At 43.7% G+C, this 13,569-nt stretch overlaps 1 protein-coding gene across 7 annotated transcripts in view; it reads left to right on the top strand.

Moving 5' to 3' along the window:
• RNF157 (ring finger protein 157) overlaps positions 1-13,569 on the top strand; it is a 74,728-nt gene continuing 61,159 nt past the window's right edge. For 4 of the 7 annotated variants that reach the window (XM_081575455.1, XM_081575457.1, XM_081575454.1 and 1 more), the window contains exon 1: positions 343-700. In XM_081575455.1, the coding sequence (XP_081431581.1) occupies positions 613-700 (88 nt within the window). In that variant the 5' untranslated portion in view covers positions 343-612. Of the gene's footprint in view, positions 94-342; positions 701-2,770; positions 2,931-13,569 lie in introns of those variants that run through there. The other 3 variants (XM_081575461.1, XM_081575459.1, XM_081575458.1) reach the window with 3 other exon arrangements.

Here is a 13,569-nt window from a genome sequence, read left to right as displayed (position 1 = left end):
GACCATTGGCTTCGGGATGCTGAGGGGTGGGGCTGAAGAAAGCATCCTCCCGGCCGGGAAGCCGCGTGAGCCCTTCGGATGCTGGGGACAATGGTGAGCGAACTCCTGGGCCTCGACCTGGCGCGCGCGGCGAGAAGGCGGCTCCCGCGCGGTCACCTGAGCGGGGTCAGCTGGCTCCGTGGGGGCGACGCGTCCCCGACCCCTCCAGCCCGCGCTGGGCCGCGAGCGCCGGGCCGCGAGCCCCGAGCCGGCCAGGCGCGCCCGGCCGCCGCTCCGCCGAGTGCCGCCGCCCATTGGCTGGCACGGCGCGGGCCGCTCCCGCCCCGCCCCGCCATTGGCCGCGGCCGCCGCGGGCCCCGCGCGCTAGCCGCCGCTGACATCACGAGGCCTGGGGCGGCGGCGGCGCCCCCGGCCCAGCCCGCAGCCCCCCTCGGCACAGGCGCCGCCGCGGGGCCCGGCGGAGGATGGTGCGCGGCGCGCCTGGGGATCCCCGCCGCCGAAGCCGCAGCGCCAAGGCAGGAGCGGGCCGCGGCGCGCGGCCGACTCCCGCACCGGACGCGGGGCGAGCGGCCGCCGCGGTGAGGCGCCCAGGGCGGCGCGGGCGCAGCGGCCATGGGGGCCCTGACCAGCCGGCAGCACGCGGGCGTGGAGGAGGTGGACATCCCGTCCAATTCCGTGTACCGCTACCCGCCCAAGTCCGGTGAGCGCGACCCAGGGCTGCGAGGAGGTCGCGATGCCCCCGCGCAGGGAGTTCCCCGGGGGCCCAGGGGACCCAGAGGCCGAGGGCGCTGCAGAGCCCTCTCGGAGGGTGGGAGGTGTTGGACCAGGTCTGGCGGGGCAGCTTTAGGGCCCTTGGCGGGGGTCGCCGGGGTGGGCAGCCCCTCCGCCGGGGGCTGGGAGCGGCCTGCGCGCCATCGGGTCCTGTGACGGAGACGTGCGCTCGGGGGACTGCGGCTCCGAGGGGCGGGGTGTCCACGGCTCAGGCCGGGTCCCCTCCGGCCGCAGCGCCGCGTCCCTTCTTTCCTGCCAGGTGCCCGGGACCCCCCGGGAGCTGAGGGTGAGGTGGAACGGGCTGGCATCCGAAGCAGGCACCTGTGCTAGGTGCTGGCCCTGGTGGCCTCCGGAGAGGGAGGCACAGGTTTGAATTAGGTTCTCCGGGTTGGTGGGGCGGTGGGGGGGCGGGGGAGCTGCTGGAGGATGGCGGCCGAAAATGCGTTTGCTGTTGCGGGTGCTTTTTCAAGAGGCTGTCAGAAGAAAGAAGGAGTTTAACAGAAATGTATCAGAGTCACTCGGATTGTCGCTTTGCCAGAGTAGTGGCAAGCCTGGCATTTGAAATGAGAACACCCTGGGATAGGGCACAGGTATTGACAATGTCTAGAATTATGTTTGTTTTCAGAATCATTAAAACGATAAATGGCTCCAGCCTCTGGTTTGTAGCGTAAATATTAGAAGTGGAGGAGAATTTTGACAGCACAGAGAGGCTTACAAGTGGATTGAGCACCAGCCAATTTGAAACTGCTGCCCCGAGACCTAACTCCTGGCTCTTTGTTTTTCAATGCTTTTCTCAAGACTTCTGGGGACCCATGGCTACCATCTTCCCTTCGGCTTTGGACCTGATGAGGATTTTCATGATCTTGGAGGGATGTCAGAATTACAGCAGTAGAATAAAGACATGCTAATGAGATGAGCTGGTTTCTCAGCAGTCGGTCCAGTTTGTGCCAGGTGAAAGCTGGGACCAGACAATGAACCTGCACCCTGCAGTGTGTCTGCCAGGGCCATGTTGCTCACTGCTTTTGTGCCAAAGAATGAATCGTTGCAGACATGAATATGCTTTTGAGCTGCTTTAGTACAGTCTGAGATCAAGGGAGGCATCATTAGTGTTTTAATAAAGCTCTGGCTTATTACAACTGTATGAACCCAGTGCTAAAGGAGGCATGCATTGTGCTTTTTAGTCGACAAAAATATACACAATTATTTGTGGACTTTTCTGAAATCACTTAGCTTTTATTGATTAGCATATGGAGGGTGTTTTGCTGAACTTGGAGTTTGCAGTGGAGTTCACTGCCTCAGAAGAGTATTCATCCATCCTTCACTTATGGGAATAAGCATAGGTCAATCAAGGTCCCCAAAGGATATTGATGCAACTGTGGATCTTGGATGATGATAATAAAAGGGTAATGGACCAAACCAAAACTTTCCCTAACCATCACCCTCCATACTTATAGTCTTAAACCATCATCTCTGCTCTGTCAATCTTTTTTAAAAGTTTCACCTAATGGTAACTCATTTTTTAATTAGAGCTTTTGCATGAGAGAAATCTTTGTAGCAAGTCGACCAAATTTTGTATGTTGAAGGTAAAACACAGAAAATAGGAGTCAGAACATTCATGTCCCAGTTGGCAGACCTCTGTGTACTTGAAAATTTGTGTACTTGGCGTATATGCGCTAGTCTAGAGGCATCTGCTATCTTTCACGTGATCTTTATCATTATTATTGTTTTGTTTATTTGGCTGTGTCGCCTCTTTTCGGCACACGGGGATCTTTCTCTGCAGAGAATGGACTCTCTCTAGGACTCTCTCTAGTTGTGGCTGGAGGGTTCAGTAGTTACAGCACAGAGGCTTAGTTGTTCCATGGCATGTGGGATCTTGGTTCCCTGACCAGGGATCGAATCTGCATCCCCTGCATTGCAAGGCAGATGCAACTCCCTCTTGTGATCTTTAAATTTACCTGACTATTGGATTATAATATTTTTTGTTTTTTTGGCTGGGCAGTGCAGCATACAGAATCCCTACCAGAAATCGGACTGATGCCCCCTGCATTGGAAGCTTGGAGTCTTAACTGCTGGACCATCAGGGCAGTCCCTGGATTATAGTATTTGAGCCCCAAAGGAACCTTGCAGAGAATCTGGCCCCTGATCGATTCATTTGGCGGGTAAGAAAATGGAGACCCAGAGAAGTGAGTTGGTAAAGGCCAAGGTTACCCAGCAAGTTAGTGCTCTTCTTACTAAAGCATCAGCCTCTGCCTTCCTTAAGGAATTGGATTTTGAACTCATCCTTGATGATTTGTGGAATGGAGGCTATTCTACATCAGTATTGGGACCAAACTCAGAGGACTGTCTCGCTGTTGAAGGATCAGACTGGGTTGATCTTGAGGTGTCCCTATCTTTGGTACTGAGAGTGGAACAAAGCAAACAGCAGTATTAGCTTTCTCCAGGTGACCAACCTGGCTGAGCTGGGACTGCCCTCTGGCTCACTAGGAAGTCTCTGTAACTCCACAGCAAGCACAAGGTCATCTGTCCCTGTAGTGATGCTCACAGTGCCCAGCAGAAATTGGTTTTTCTGCTTTTTGTATTTTTAAAGGAACCCCTTAATTTTGTATGCACGTTGACCTGGAAATATTTAAAAGATCTTGAGAACAGCTGATATCATGTTGGAACTTGGGTTTATAGCTTTTTTTTGTTTCTTTACTAGAGATAGGTGAAAATAAAATAGCCTAAAATTGTTTAGAATTATTTATTTTTTTGAATTAGTCGTATAGTTACATAGTTCAAAGTTGAAAAGAATGAAGAGTCTGGTTCTCACAGTGCCTGTTCATCCACCCAGTTCCTCCCTGTACACCACCCATACCTGCATAACCTCCTTCTGGAATTCCTCCAGAGTTTCTTGTGTAAATACAAGTGTAACATGCTACTTAGACTGCTCTCCACCGTGTTTTGTTTTGGTTTTTTAACTTTCAAAGATGTTGGAGATCTTTTTCTATTATCTCCATATTAAGGTTTTTTTGTTGTTGTTGCTGTTGTTCTTTTAAAAAATAAAACAACTGTATAACATTCCTTAGTGTGTACATGCTATCAATTTTTCACACAGTCTCCTACTGGTGAACATTTGGAATTGTCTTCCCCCCGCCCCAACCTTTTACTATTACAAACAATGCAGCAATGATTAATGATATACATATGTTCTCAGGCAATTTTTAGCTTTGTTAATAAATACACAAATATTAATCATTTAAATAACAGAAGGTATGATGGGAGTTTGTCACTGTAAGTATTTCTACATTAGCATGGAAAGCTGTTTTTAGCAGTGTTCTGCACAGTGCTAAAAGGCACAGGGTTGTGCCTTTGTAATTTTTGAGTTAGAAGCCATTCAGTGCTTTTAAATCCTCCTCTGAGATCTTTGTTTCTTTCAAAGCCCACGATCATTTGTTCAGCAAAGGTATGGCTTTGCTGAGGTGTTGTTTTTATGTGTGCAGGCCCAACTTTTGAAAGGCGTCCCCATATTGATAAGAGTCATTGGTTCTGTTTTTCTCTGTCCAGGAAGAAATAGCATACTATAAACACATTCATTTTAATTCAGTACCTGATAAATCTAGTCCATTTCCCTCTTTATATTTGAGCAAACTGGAAAATAGGAGTAATTCGTTTTGCTCAGGTATTAAGAGGGAAACCTATTATAAAAATTTAGAATGGGGAAGGGATAGTTAGGGGGTTGGGGATGGACATGTTTACACGGCTGTATTTAAAATGGTATAGCACATGGAATTCTGCTCCATGTTACTTGGCAGCGTGGATGGATGGAAGGGGAGTTTGGGAGGGAATGGATACATGTATCTGTGTGGCTGAGTCCCTTCAGCTGTTCACCTGAAACTATTCACAACATTGTTAATCGGCTATACTTCAATAAAAAATAGAAAGTTAAAAACACACACTCACACAAAAAAATTTCAAAATGGTGAGACTTCCCTAGTGGTCTAGTGGTTAAGAATACGCCTTGCAATGCAGGGGATTGGATCCCTGGTCCGGAAACTAAGATCCCACATGCCCCGGGGCAACTAAACCCGCACCCACACACCGCCACTACGGAGCGGCACAACTAGAGATCCCACGTGAGGGGACAAAGATCCTGCGTGCTGCATCTAAGGCCTGATGCAGCCAAATAAATAAATGATTTTTTTAAAAGTAAATAAAATTCAGAATGGTAATCAGAGTCCTGGACAGCTAACATCATCATTCTCCAAATTTTTTGTTGTATTGGAGTACACATATGCTTGTCAAATGGGTCTTTCCTAGGGCAAGAGCAGTTTCTAAAGCGTGGGTACTAAGTCTTTGCTGGTCGTACAGTTATAAAAGTTTCTCTTAGCTTTGTTGTTGTTTAGTTGATAAGTCATGTCTGACTGTTTTGCAACCCCGTGGACTGTAGCCGGCCAGACTCCTCTGTCCATGGGATCTCCCAGGCAAGAATGCTGGAGTGGGTTGCCATTTCCTTTTCTAGGGGTCTTCCCAACCCAGGGATTGAACCCTTGTCTCCTGCATTGGCAGGTGAATTCTTTACCACTGAGCCACCAGGGAAACTTATTGCAGAATAAAGAATTATTTGGTGTTGGCAAATTTTGATTGATGCATTAACTAAAATTAAGTAGGTCTGTTGGGACTTTCCTGGTAGTCCAAAGTTTAAGACTTAGCCTTCTAACGAAGTGGGTGCAGATTTGGTCCATAGTCAGGGAGCTGGGTTTCCACATGCCATGAGGTCAAAAAAACCCAAACATAAAACGGAAACAATGTTGTAACAAATTCAATAAATACTTTAAAAATAGTCCACACATAAAAAAATATTTTAAAAAAGTAAAAAATAAAATTTTTAGTAAATACATTTAACACCATAATAAGGCTAATGGTTGTTCTATTTAATGATGGAGTCATAAAGAGCAAGAGTTCAAATGCTGGTATTATTTTTGAACACTTCAGTTCAGTTCAGTTCAGTCGCTCAGTCGTGTCCGACTCTTTGCGACCCCATGAACCGCAGCACACCAGGCCTCCCTGTCTATCACCAACTCCCGGAGTCCACCCAAACCCATGTCCATTGAGTCGGTGATGCCATCCAACCATCTCATCCTCTGTCATCCCCTTCTCCTCCTGCCCTCAATCTTTCCCAGCATCCAGGTCTTTTCCAATGAGTCAGCTCTTCGCATCAGCTGGCCAAAGTATTGGAGTTTCAGCTTCAACATCAGTCCTTTCAATGAACACCCAGGACTGATCTCCTTTAGGATGGACTGGTTGGATCTCCTTGCAGTCCAAGGGACTCTCAAGAGTCTTCTCCAACACCACAGTTCAAAAGCATCAATTCTGCGCTCAGCTTTCTTTATAGTCCAACTCTCACATCCATACATGACCACTGGAAAAATCATAGCCTTGACTAGACAGACCTTTGTTGGCAAAGTAATGTCTCTGCTTTTTAATATGCTGTCTAGTTTGGCCATAACCTTCCTTCCAAGGAGTAAGCGTCTTTTAATTTCATGGCTGCAATCCCCATCAGCAGTGATTTTGGAGCCCAAAGAAATAAAGTCTGACACTGTTTCCACTGTTTCCCCATCTATTTGCCATGAAGTAATGGGACCAGTTGCCATGATCTTAGTTTCTTGAATGTTGAGCTTTAAGCCAACTTTTTCACTCTCCTCTTTCACTTTCATCAAGAGGCTCTTTAGTTCTTCTTCACTTTCTACCATAAGGGTGGTGTCATCTGCATATCTGAGGTTATTGATATTTCTCCCTGCAGTCTTGATTCCAGCTTGTGCTTCCTCCAGCCCAGCGTTTCTCATGATGTACTCTGCATATAAGTTAAATAAGTAGGTGACAATATACAGCCTTGACGTACTCCTTTTCCTATCTGGAACCAGTCTGTTGTTCCATGTCCAGTTCTAACTGTTGCTTCCTGACCTGCATACAGGTTTCTCAAGAGATAGGTCAGATGGTGTGGTATTCCCATCTCTTTCAGAATTTTCCACAGTTTATTGTGATCCACACAGTTAAAAGCTTTGGCATAGTCAATAAAGCAGAAATAGATGTTTTTCTGGAACTCTCTCGATGATCCAACGGATGTTGGCAATTTGATCTCTGGTTCCTCTGCCTTTTCTAAAACCAGCTTGAACATCTGGAATTTCACGGTTCACGTTTTGCTGAAGCCTGGCTTGGAGAATTTTGAACACTTAAAAGGTGGTAATTCTACTTTCAAAACCTCCAGTATGTTTGCTTTATTTGAACCTTACTTCATTGAGAGCAGACCGATTTCTTTCACTTCTCGATTTTGTCTTATGATTGAGGGCCTTTGATTTCCTTATATGATAGTGGTTGTGTTCTTTTGTTCCTTAGCGACTCTTTTCTCGTTCTTTTTATTACTGTCAATGCACACGGCTGTGTGCTAGTGTATAGATTCTGATCCTGTGATTTTGATGCCTACGGCAAGCATCAGGACAGAAGCCCTCAAATCAGCTTTGTAGTTCATGATGTGGGTCACAGAAGGGAGGATTAACAATACAGGCTATATGGTGGCTGTATCACCAGGGTTCTCCAGAGAAAGAGAACCAATAGGAGATGTACACATATAATTGGCCTCCATTATTGTGAGGCTGGCAAGTCTGAAAGTTGTAGGGCTGGCCAGCAAGCTGGATTCTCAGGAATTGATGTTGTATTCGTCAGTCTGAAATCTGTAGGACAGGCTGCTAGACTAGAAACTCAGGCAGGATTTCTGTGTTAGTTTTTTTTCCCCCAAACTTTAAACTTTTTATTTTGCATTGGGGTATATCCAGTTAACAATGTTGTGGTAGTTTCAGGTGAACAGCAAAGGAACTCAGCCATACATATGTATGTAAGTCTTATAGCAGAATTCCTTTTCCTCAGGGAAACCTCAATTTTGGCTTTTAAAGCCTTTAACTGATTGGATGAAGCCCACCCACATTATCCAAGTTAATCTCTTTTACTTAAAGGCAACTAATTATAAAGGTTAATTACATCTACAAAATGCCTTCACAGCAACATCTAGATTAGTGTTTGGACAAACAACTGGCCACCATAGCCCTAGCCAAGTTGACATAAAAATTAACAATCGTAGTGATTCTTTTTTTTTGGCTGTGCTGCACGGCTTTTCAGGATCTTAATTCCCCAACCATGGATCAAACCTGTGGTAGTGAAAGTACAGAGTCCCAACCACTGGGCCACCAGGAAATTCCCAGTAGCTTCTTATTTTATCAGATTATTTGTGCTAGGTAGGCACAAAACTTTGGCTCAAGCTTTTAGTTTCTGACAGAGTGCCTGTGCTGTGAAATCATATTTTTAAATGTCTAAAAATTACAGTCTTTAAAAATCATTATTTAAGAGTTACACTCCTTCCAAAATTTCAGTGCTTATCATCTAGTATCAAATGTAGAATGCAGTCATAAAGAGATAAATAAGAATATAAAATATACCACAATCAGGTGGAATTTATGCCAGGAATGCAAGGTTGGTTTAATATCTGAAAAATCAATCGATGTTAATATACCATATTGGTAGAATAAAGAATAAAAACTGCATGATCATCTCAATAGATGATCCAGTACGTTGGATCAATACTGCTTAACATATCCAATACCTTTTCAAGATAAAAAACATTCAACAAATTTGGAATAGAAAGGTGCTTCTTCAATCTGATGCAGGGTATCTATGAGATACTCATAGCTACCAGTATAATTAATGGTGAGATACAAATTTCTTTCCTGCTAAGATCAGGATCAAGACAAGGATGTCTGCTTTTGCCATTCAGTGTTGACTGAAGATTCTAACTGGATTGGAGATTCTAACAATAAGGTCAAACAAAGAAACACATTAAAAAGAAATTTTAAGGCAACCAGATTGTAAAGAAAAAAGTGAAACTGTATTCACAGACAACATGATCCTATGTACAGAAAATACCCAGGATTCCACAAAAAAGCCTACTAGAACTAATAAACGAGTCAGGTTGTAGATAAAAGATCATATAAACATGAAAAAATCAATTGTGCTTTTATATACAAGCAATTATCTGAAGGGCTTCCCCGGTGGCTCAGCGGTTAAGAGTCTGCCTGCAAAGCAGAGGACTTGGAGACCTGGGTTCAATCCCTGGATCAGGCAGATCCCCTGGAAGAGGCAATGGCAACCCCCTCCAGTAATCTTGCCTGGAAAATCCCATGGACAGAGGAGCCTGGCAGGCTACAGCCCATGGGGTCGCAAAAGAGTTGGACACGACTGAGTGACTAAACAACAACAAATAATCTGAAAATGAAATTAGGAGAAAAACAGTTCCATTCCCAGTAGCATCAAAAAGAATACAGCGATTCTCAGAGGTAAATTTAACATAAGTGTATGATTTTTACACTGAAAATTCTAAAATGTTTTCAAGATAAATGCTCTAACTAAAGATTAGTTTAAAGAGGTCTACATAAATAGACATTTCATGTTCGTGAATTGGAAAAGTCAATATTGTTGAGATGCCAGTGATCTCCCAATTGATCTGAAAATTGACTACATTCTCTGTCACAATCCCAACAGACTTTTTTGAAGAAACTGGCCAGCCAGTTCTAAAATACATGTGGACATGCAAAGGATCTAGAGTATCCTTAACAATTTTGAGAAGGAAGAACAAACTTGGAAGATTTTCATTACCCAATTTCAAAAATTCCATCACAAAAATTCCAAGACACAGTGTGGTGTTGGTACAACTAGAAGCATATAGATCAGTAGAATTGCAAGACAGAAATAAATCCTTATATTTATGGTCGGTTGTTTTTGACAGAAGTGCCAAGATAATTCAACGGGGAGAGGATATGCTTTTCAACAAATGGTACTAGGACAATTGGATATTGACAAGCAGAAAAATGAGCTTAGACCCTTTATTCACATCACCAAAAATTAACTCACAATGGAGCATAAAGTAAAAATATTGACTATGGAATGGAAGCAAATATTTGCAAATCTTCTATATGGTAAGGGATTTGTACCTAGATTATATAAAGAATGTGTGCAATTCAAAAACAAAAGGACAACCTGAAAAGGAGCAAAGTTCTTCAGTAGACATTTCGCCAACAAAGATATACAAATGAACAATAACCATGTCAGTAATGAAAAGATGCTTAATATTGTTGGCCTTTAGGGGAATGCAAATCAAAACTACAGTTAAATTACCACTTCACAGCCACTAGGATGGCAATAATTTTTGAAAACAAATAGTAAGTGTTGGTGAGAATGTGGAGAAACTGAAATCCTGGTCTACCACTGATGGGAATGTAAAAAGGTACAGTTGCTATGGAAAACAGTTTGACAGCTCCTCAAATGCTTTGTTACTTTATAACTCAGCAATTACAGTCCTAGGGGTGTGTGTGTGTATGTATGCCCAATAAAAATGAAAAAAAAATATTCCACACCAAAACATGTACATGAACGTTCATAGCAGCATTAGTCATAGTAGCTAAGAGCTGGGAATAACCCAAATGTTCAACAACTGGTGACTGGAACAACTGATAATATGTGGTAAATCCGAGCCGTGGAGTGTTATTTGTCAATAAAAAGGAATGACGTATTGATAAGTGCTACAGCTTAGCTGAAACCTGAAAGACACCAACATGAAGTGAAAGAAGCCAGAGGCAAAAGGCCATATATTGTATAATCCCGTTTATATGACATGTCCAGAAGAGGCAAATCCGTAGAGACAGAAAGGAGATTAGTGACGGCCAGTGGCTGGGGGAGGGGTAGATGAGAAGTGATTGCTAACAGGGTTTCTTTCTGGGATTATGAAAATGTTCTAAAATTAGATAATGGTGAATAGTTGCATAACTCGGCGAATATACTAAAAAACCATCGAATTGTATGTTTTAAATAGATGAATTGTATGGTATGTGAATTATCTCTCAGTAAAGCTGTTTTTAAAAGGGACCTAGGACTTCCCCAGGGCTTCCTTGGTGGCTCAGATGTAAAGAATCTGCCCCCCAGTGCAGGAGACTCAGGTTCTATCCTTGGCTCAGGAAGATCCCCTGGAGAAGGAAACGGCAACCCTCTCCTGTGCTCCCATCTGGGAAATTCCATGGACAGAGGAGCCTGGTGAGCTACAGTCCATGGGGTCACAAAAAACGTCAGACACGTCTTAGTGACTAAAATGACAACAAAGAGGACTTCCCTAGTGGTCCAGTGGTTAAGACTACATTCCAATGCAGGGGACGAGAGTTCAAACCCTGGTTGGGGATCCCACATGCTTCGCCATGGGGCCAAAAATTAAAAAAAAAAATGGACTTAGATTCAAGAGTTAGAACTATAAAACCGGAAAAAGGAGACATAGAAGCTATGTGTTTGTTTCAGATTGGGCAGATTTCTTTGATACAATGCCAAAAGCAAAATCCATAAGGGAAAAAACTGATAAATTGGATTTCTTCCAAATTAAAAATGTTTCTTCTTCAAACAACATTAAGGAGATGAAAAGACAAGCCACCTTCTGAATGAAAATATTTGCAAAACACATAGAGGATTTACATCCAGAATATTTTGACAACTCTTACAACTCAATATTAAGACGACAACTCAATTTAAAAATGGACAAAGGAGTTGAATAGACATTTCACCAAAGAAGATATAGGAATAGCCAATAAACACATGAAAAGATGCTCAGCATCAGTAGTTATTAGGGAAATACAATTAAAACCACAATGAGACAGCACTTCAAAACTGCTAGGAAAGCAACAGTAAAAAAGACAACATCAGGTGTTGGTGAGAATGCAGAGGAATTGGGACCCTTGTACCTTATGGATGGGAATGCAAAATGGAAATGGCCAATTTGGAAAAGAGTTTGAGAGTGTCTTAAAAAGTTAAACATAAATTTACCTTATGATCTAGCAGTTGCACTCCTATTGTTGTTCAGTCGCTCAGTCTGTCCGACTCTTTGCGACCCCATGGACACCATGGCTTCCCACGCACACCAGGGCTTCCCTGTCCTTCACCATCTCCTGGAGCTCGCTCAAGCTCATGTCCATTGAGACGATGATTGCATCCAACCATCTCGTCCTCTGTTGTCCCCTTCTTCTCCTGCCTTGAATCTTTCTCAGCATCAAGGTCTTTTCCAATGAGTAAATCTATTCAAAAGAAATGAAGACATAGATACACACAAAGACATGTGTTCAGATGTTCGTAACAGTATTGCTCATAATGATCAAAAAACTGAAAATGATCCAAATGTCCATCAACTGGTGAATGGATTAACAAAATAAGGTATATTCATACATTACAATACTATTCAGCAATTTAAAGAAAATAGCTATTGATATATGCTACACAACGCAGATTAACCCCAAAAACATTGTGGTAAGTGAAAGTAGCCAGATACAAGATGATGTATTATTGTATGTGTCCATTTGTATGGACTAGAAACAGCAAATACAAAGAAATAGAAAGCAGAGTAGGGTTTGCTTAAGGCTGGGGAAGGGAGTGGGAATTAGTTGTAAATGGGCATGAGGAAGCATTTTGGGAGGGTGATGTTTTCACCTGGATTGTGGTGATAGTTGCCAAAATCATTAAATTGTAGCATGGATGCATTTTATGCTGTGTATATTATACCTCAATAAAGACTGTTTTTCAAAATAACAGTAAAGAGACTTCGCTGGTGGTCCAGTGGTTAAGACTCTGAGCTCCCAATGCAGGGGGCTCGGGTTTGATCCCTGGTCAGGGAACTAGATCCCACACGCAGCAAAGATGGAAGATCCCGAATGCTGCAACTAATTCCCGGCACAGCCAAATACATAAATAAATATTTAAAAAGGCAATACCAAGTGTTTTATGCTAGTTGAATAAAATAAAGAGAAGAGCTTGAGGACTTCCCTGGTGGTCCAGTGATTAAGAATCCGTTTGCCAGTGTGGGGGCCACGGGTTTGATCCCTGGTTGGGGAAGATTCCACACGCCTCAGGGCAACTAAGCCCACACACCTCAACTGCTGAGCTCTAGAGGCAGCAAGCTGCAACCACTGAGCCCAAGGGCTGCAGCTACTGAAGCCCTCAAGCTCTAGAGCCCGTGCTCCATGACTAGAGAATCCGCCACAGTGAAAAGCCCACTCACTGCAGCGAGAAAGTAGCTCCTGCTCACCACAACTAGAAAAAGCCCGCCACATGCCACAACTAAGGCCCAAAGCAGTCAAATAAAGAACTAAATACTAAAAAAGAAAGAAATTAGTGTTGAAGTCTTCTGAGCATTCATAAGGTGAATGAAGTGTGAGAAAAGACCGTTGACCTGGTTGGTGTTCCAGAGAAGAGTTTCAGTGCAGTGGTAGAAACTGCTGTAAAGATTTGGAGGGGTTGTTGGATGTGGGGGTGGGAGCAGACAGAGGATGGAGGAGTGGATGGATGGATGAGTTGGTGGGTGGATGAGTGGGTGGGTAGATGGGCTGGTTGGTGGATGGGTGGGTGGATGGATGGGTGGGTGAGTGGTTGGGTCTTAAGGAATTTGTTTTTGTACTTGTGTTTTAAGTCAGGGAGAGAATATGTTTGTAGAGGCAAACAAAAAGCCAGTGGAGAACGAGGAATAGAAATCTTGAGTAAGAAGGATGGTTGCTGACAAGGCCTGGAGGAGGTAGGGTTAGTTGGGAATGAGAACCTAAGTGAAAAAATTAAGCTTGCGCTGGGGGAAATAGGAATATCTTCTTGAGACGGGAAGAAAGTATGAATACAAATACAGGGAAGTTGTAAGGTATTGAAACTTTGGTTAACTGAATAGGGTTTTTAAGGAGCACCACAAAGTAGAAGGACAAT

The sequence above is a fragment of the Giraffa tippelskirchi genome, chromosome 3 (assembly GCF_054371585.1).
Source record: "Giraffa tippelskirchi isolate mGirTip1 chromosome 3, T2T-mGirTip1v1.2.pri, whole genome shotgun sequence".
Classification (NCBI taxonomy): Eukaryota; Metazoa; Chordata; class Mammalia; order Artiodactyla; family Giraffidae; genus Giraffa; species Giraffa tippelskirchi.
This window is presented reverse-complemented; position numbering and strand designations above follow the sequence as displayed.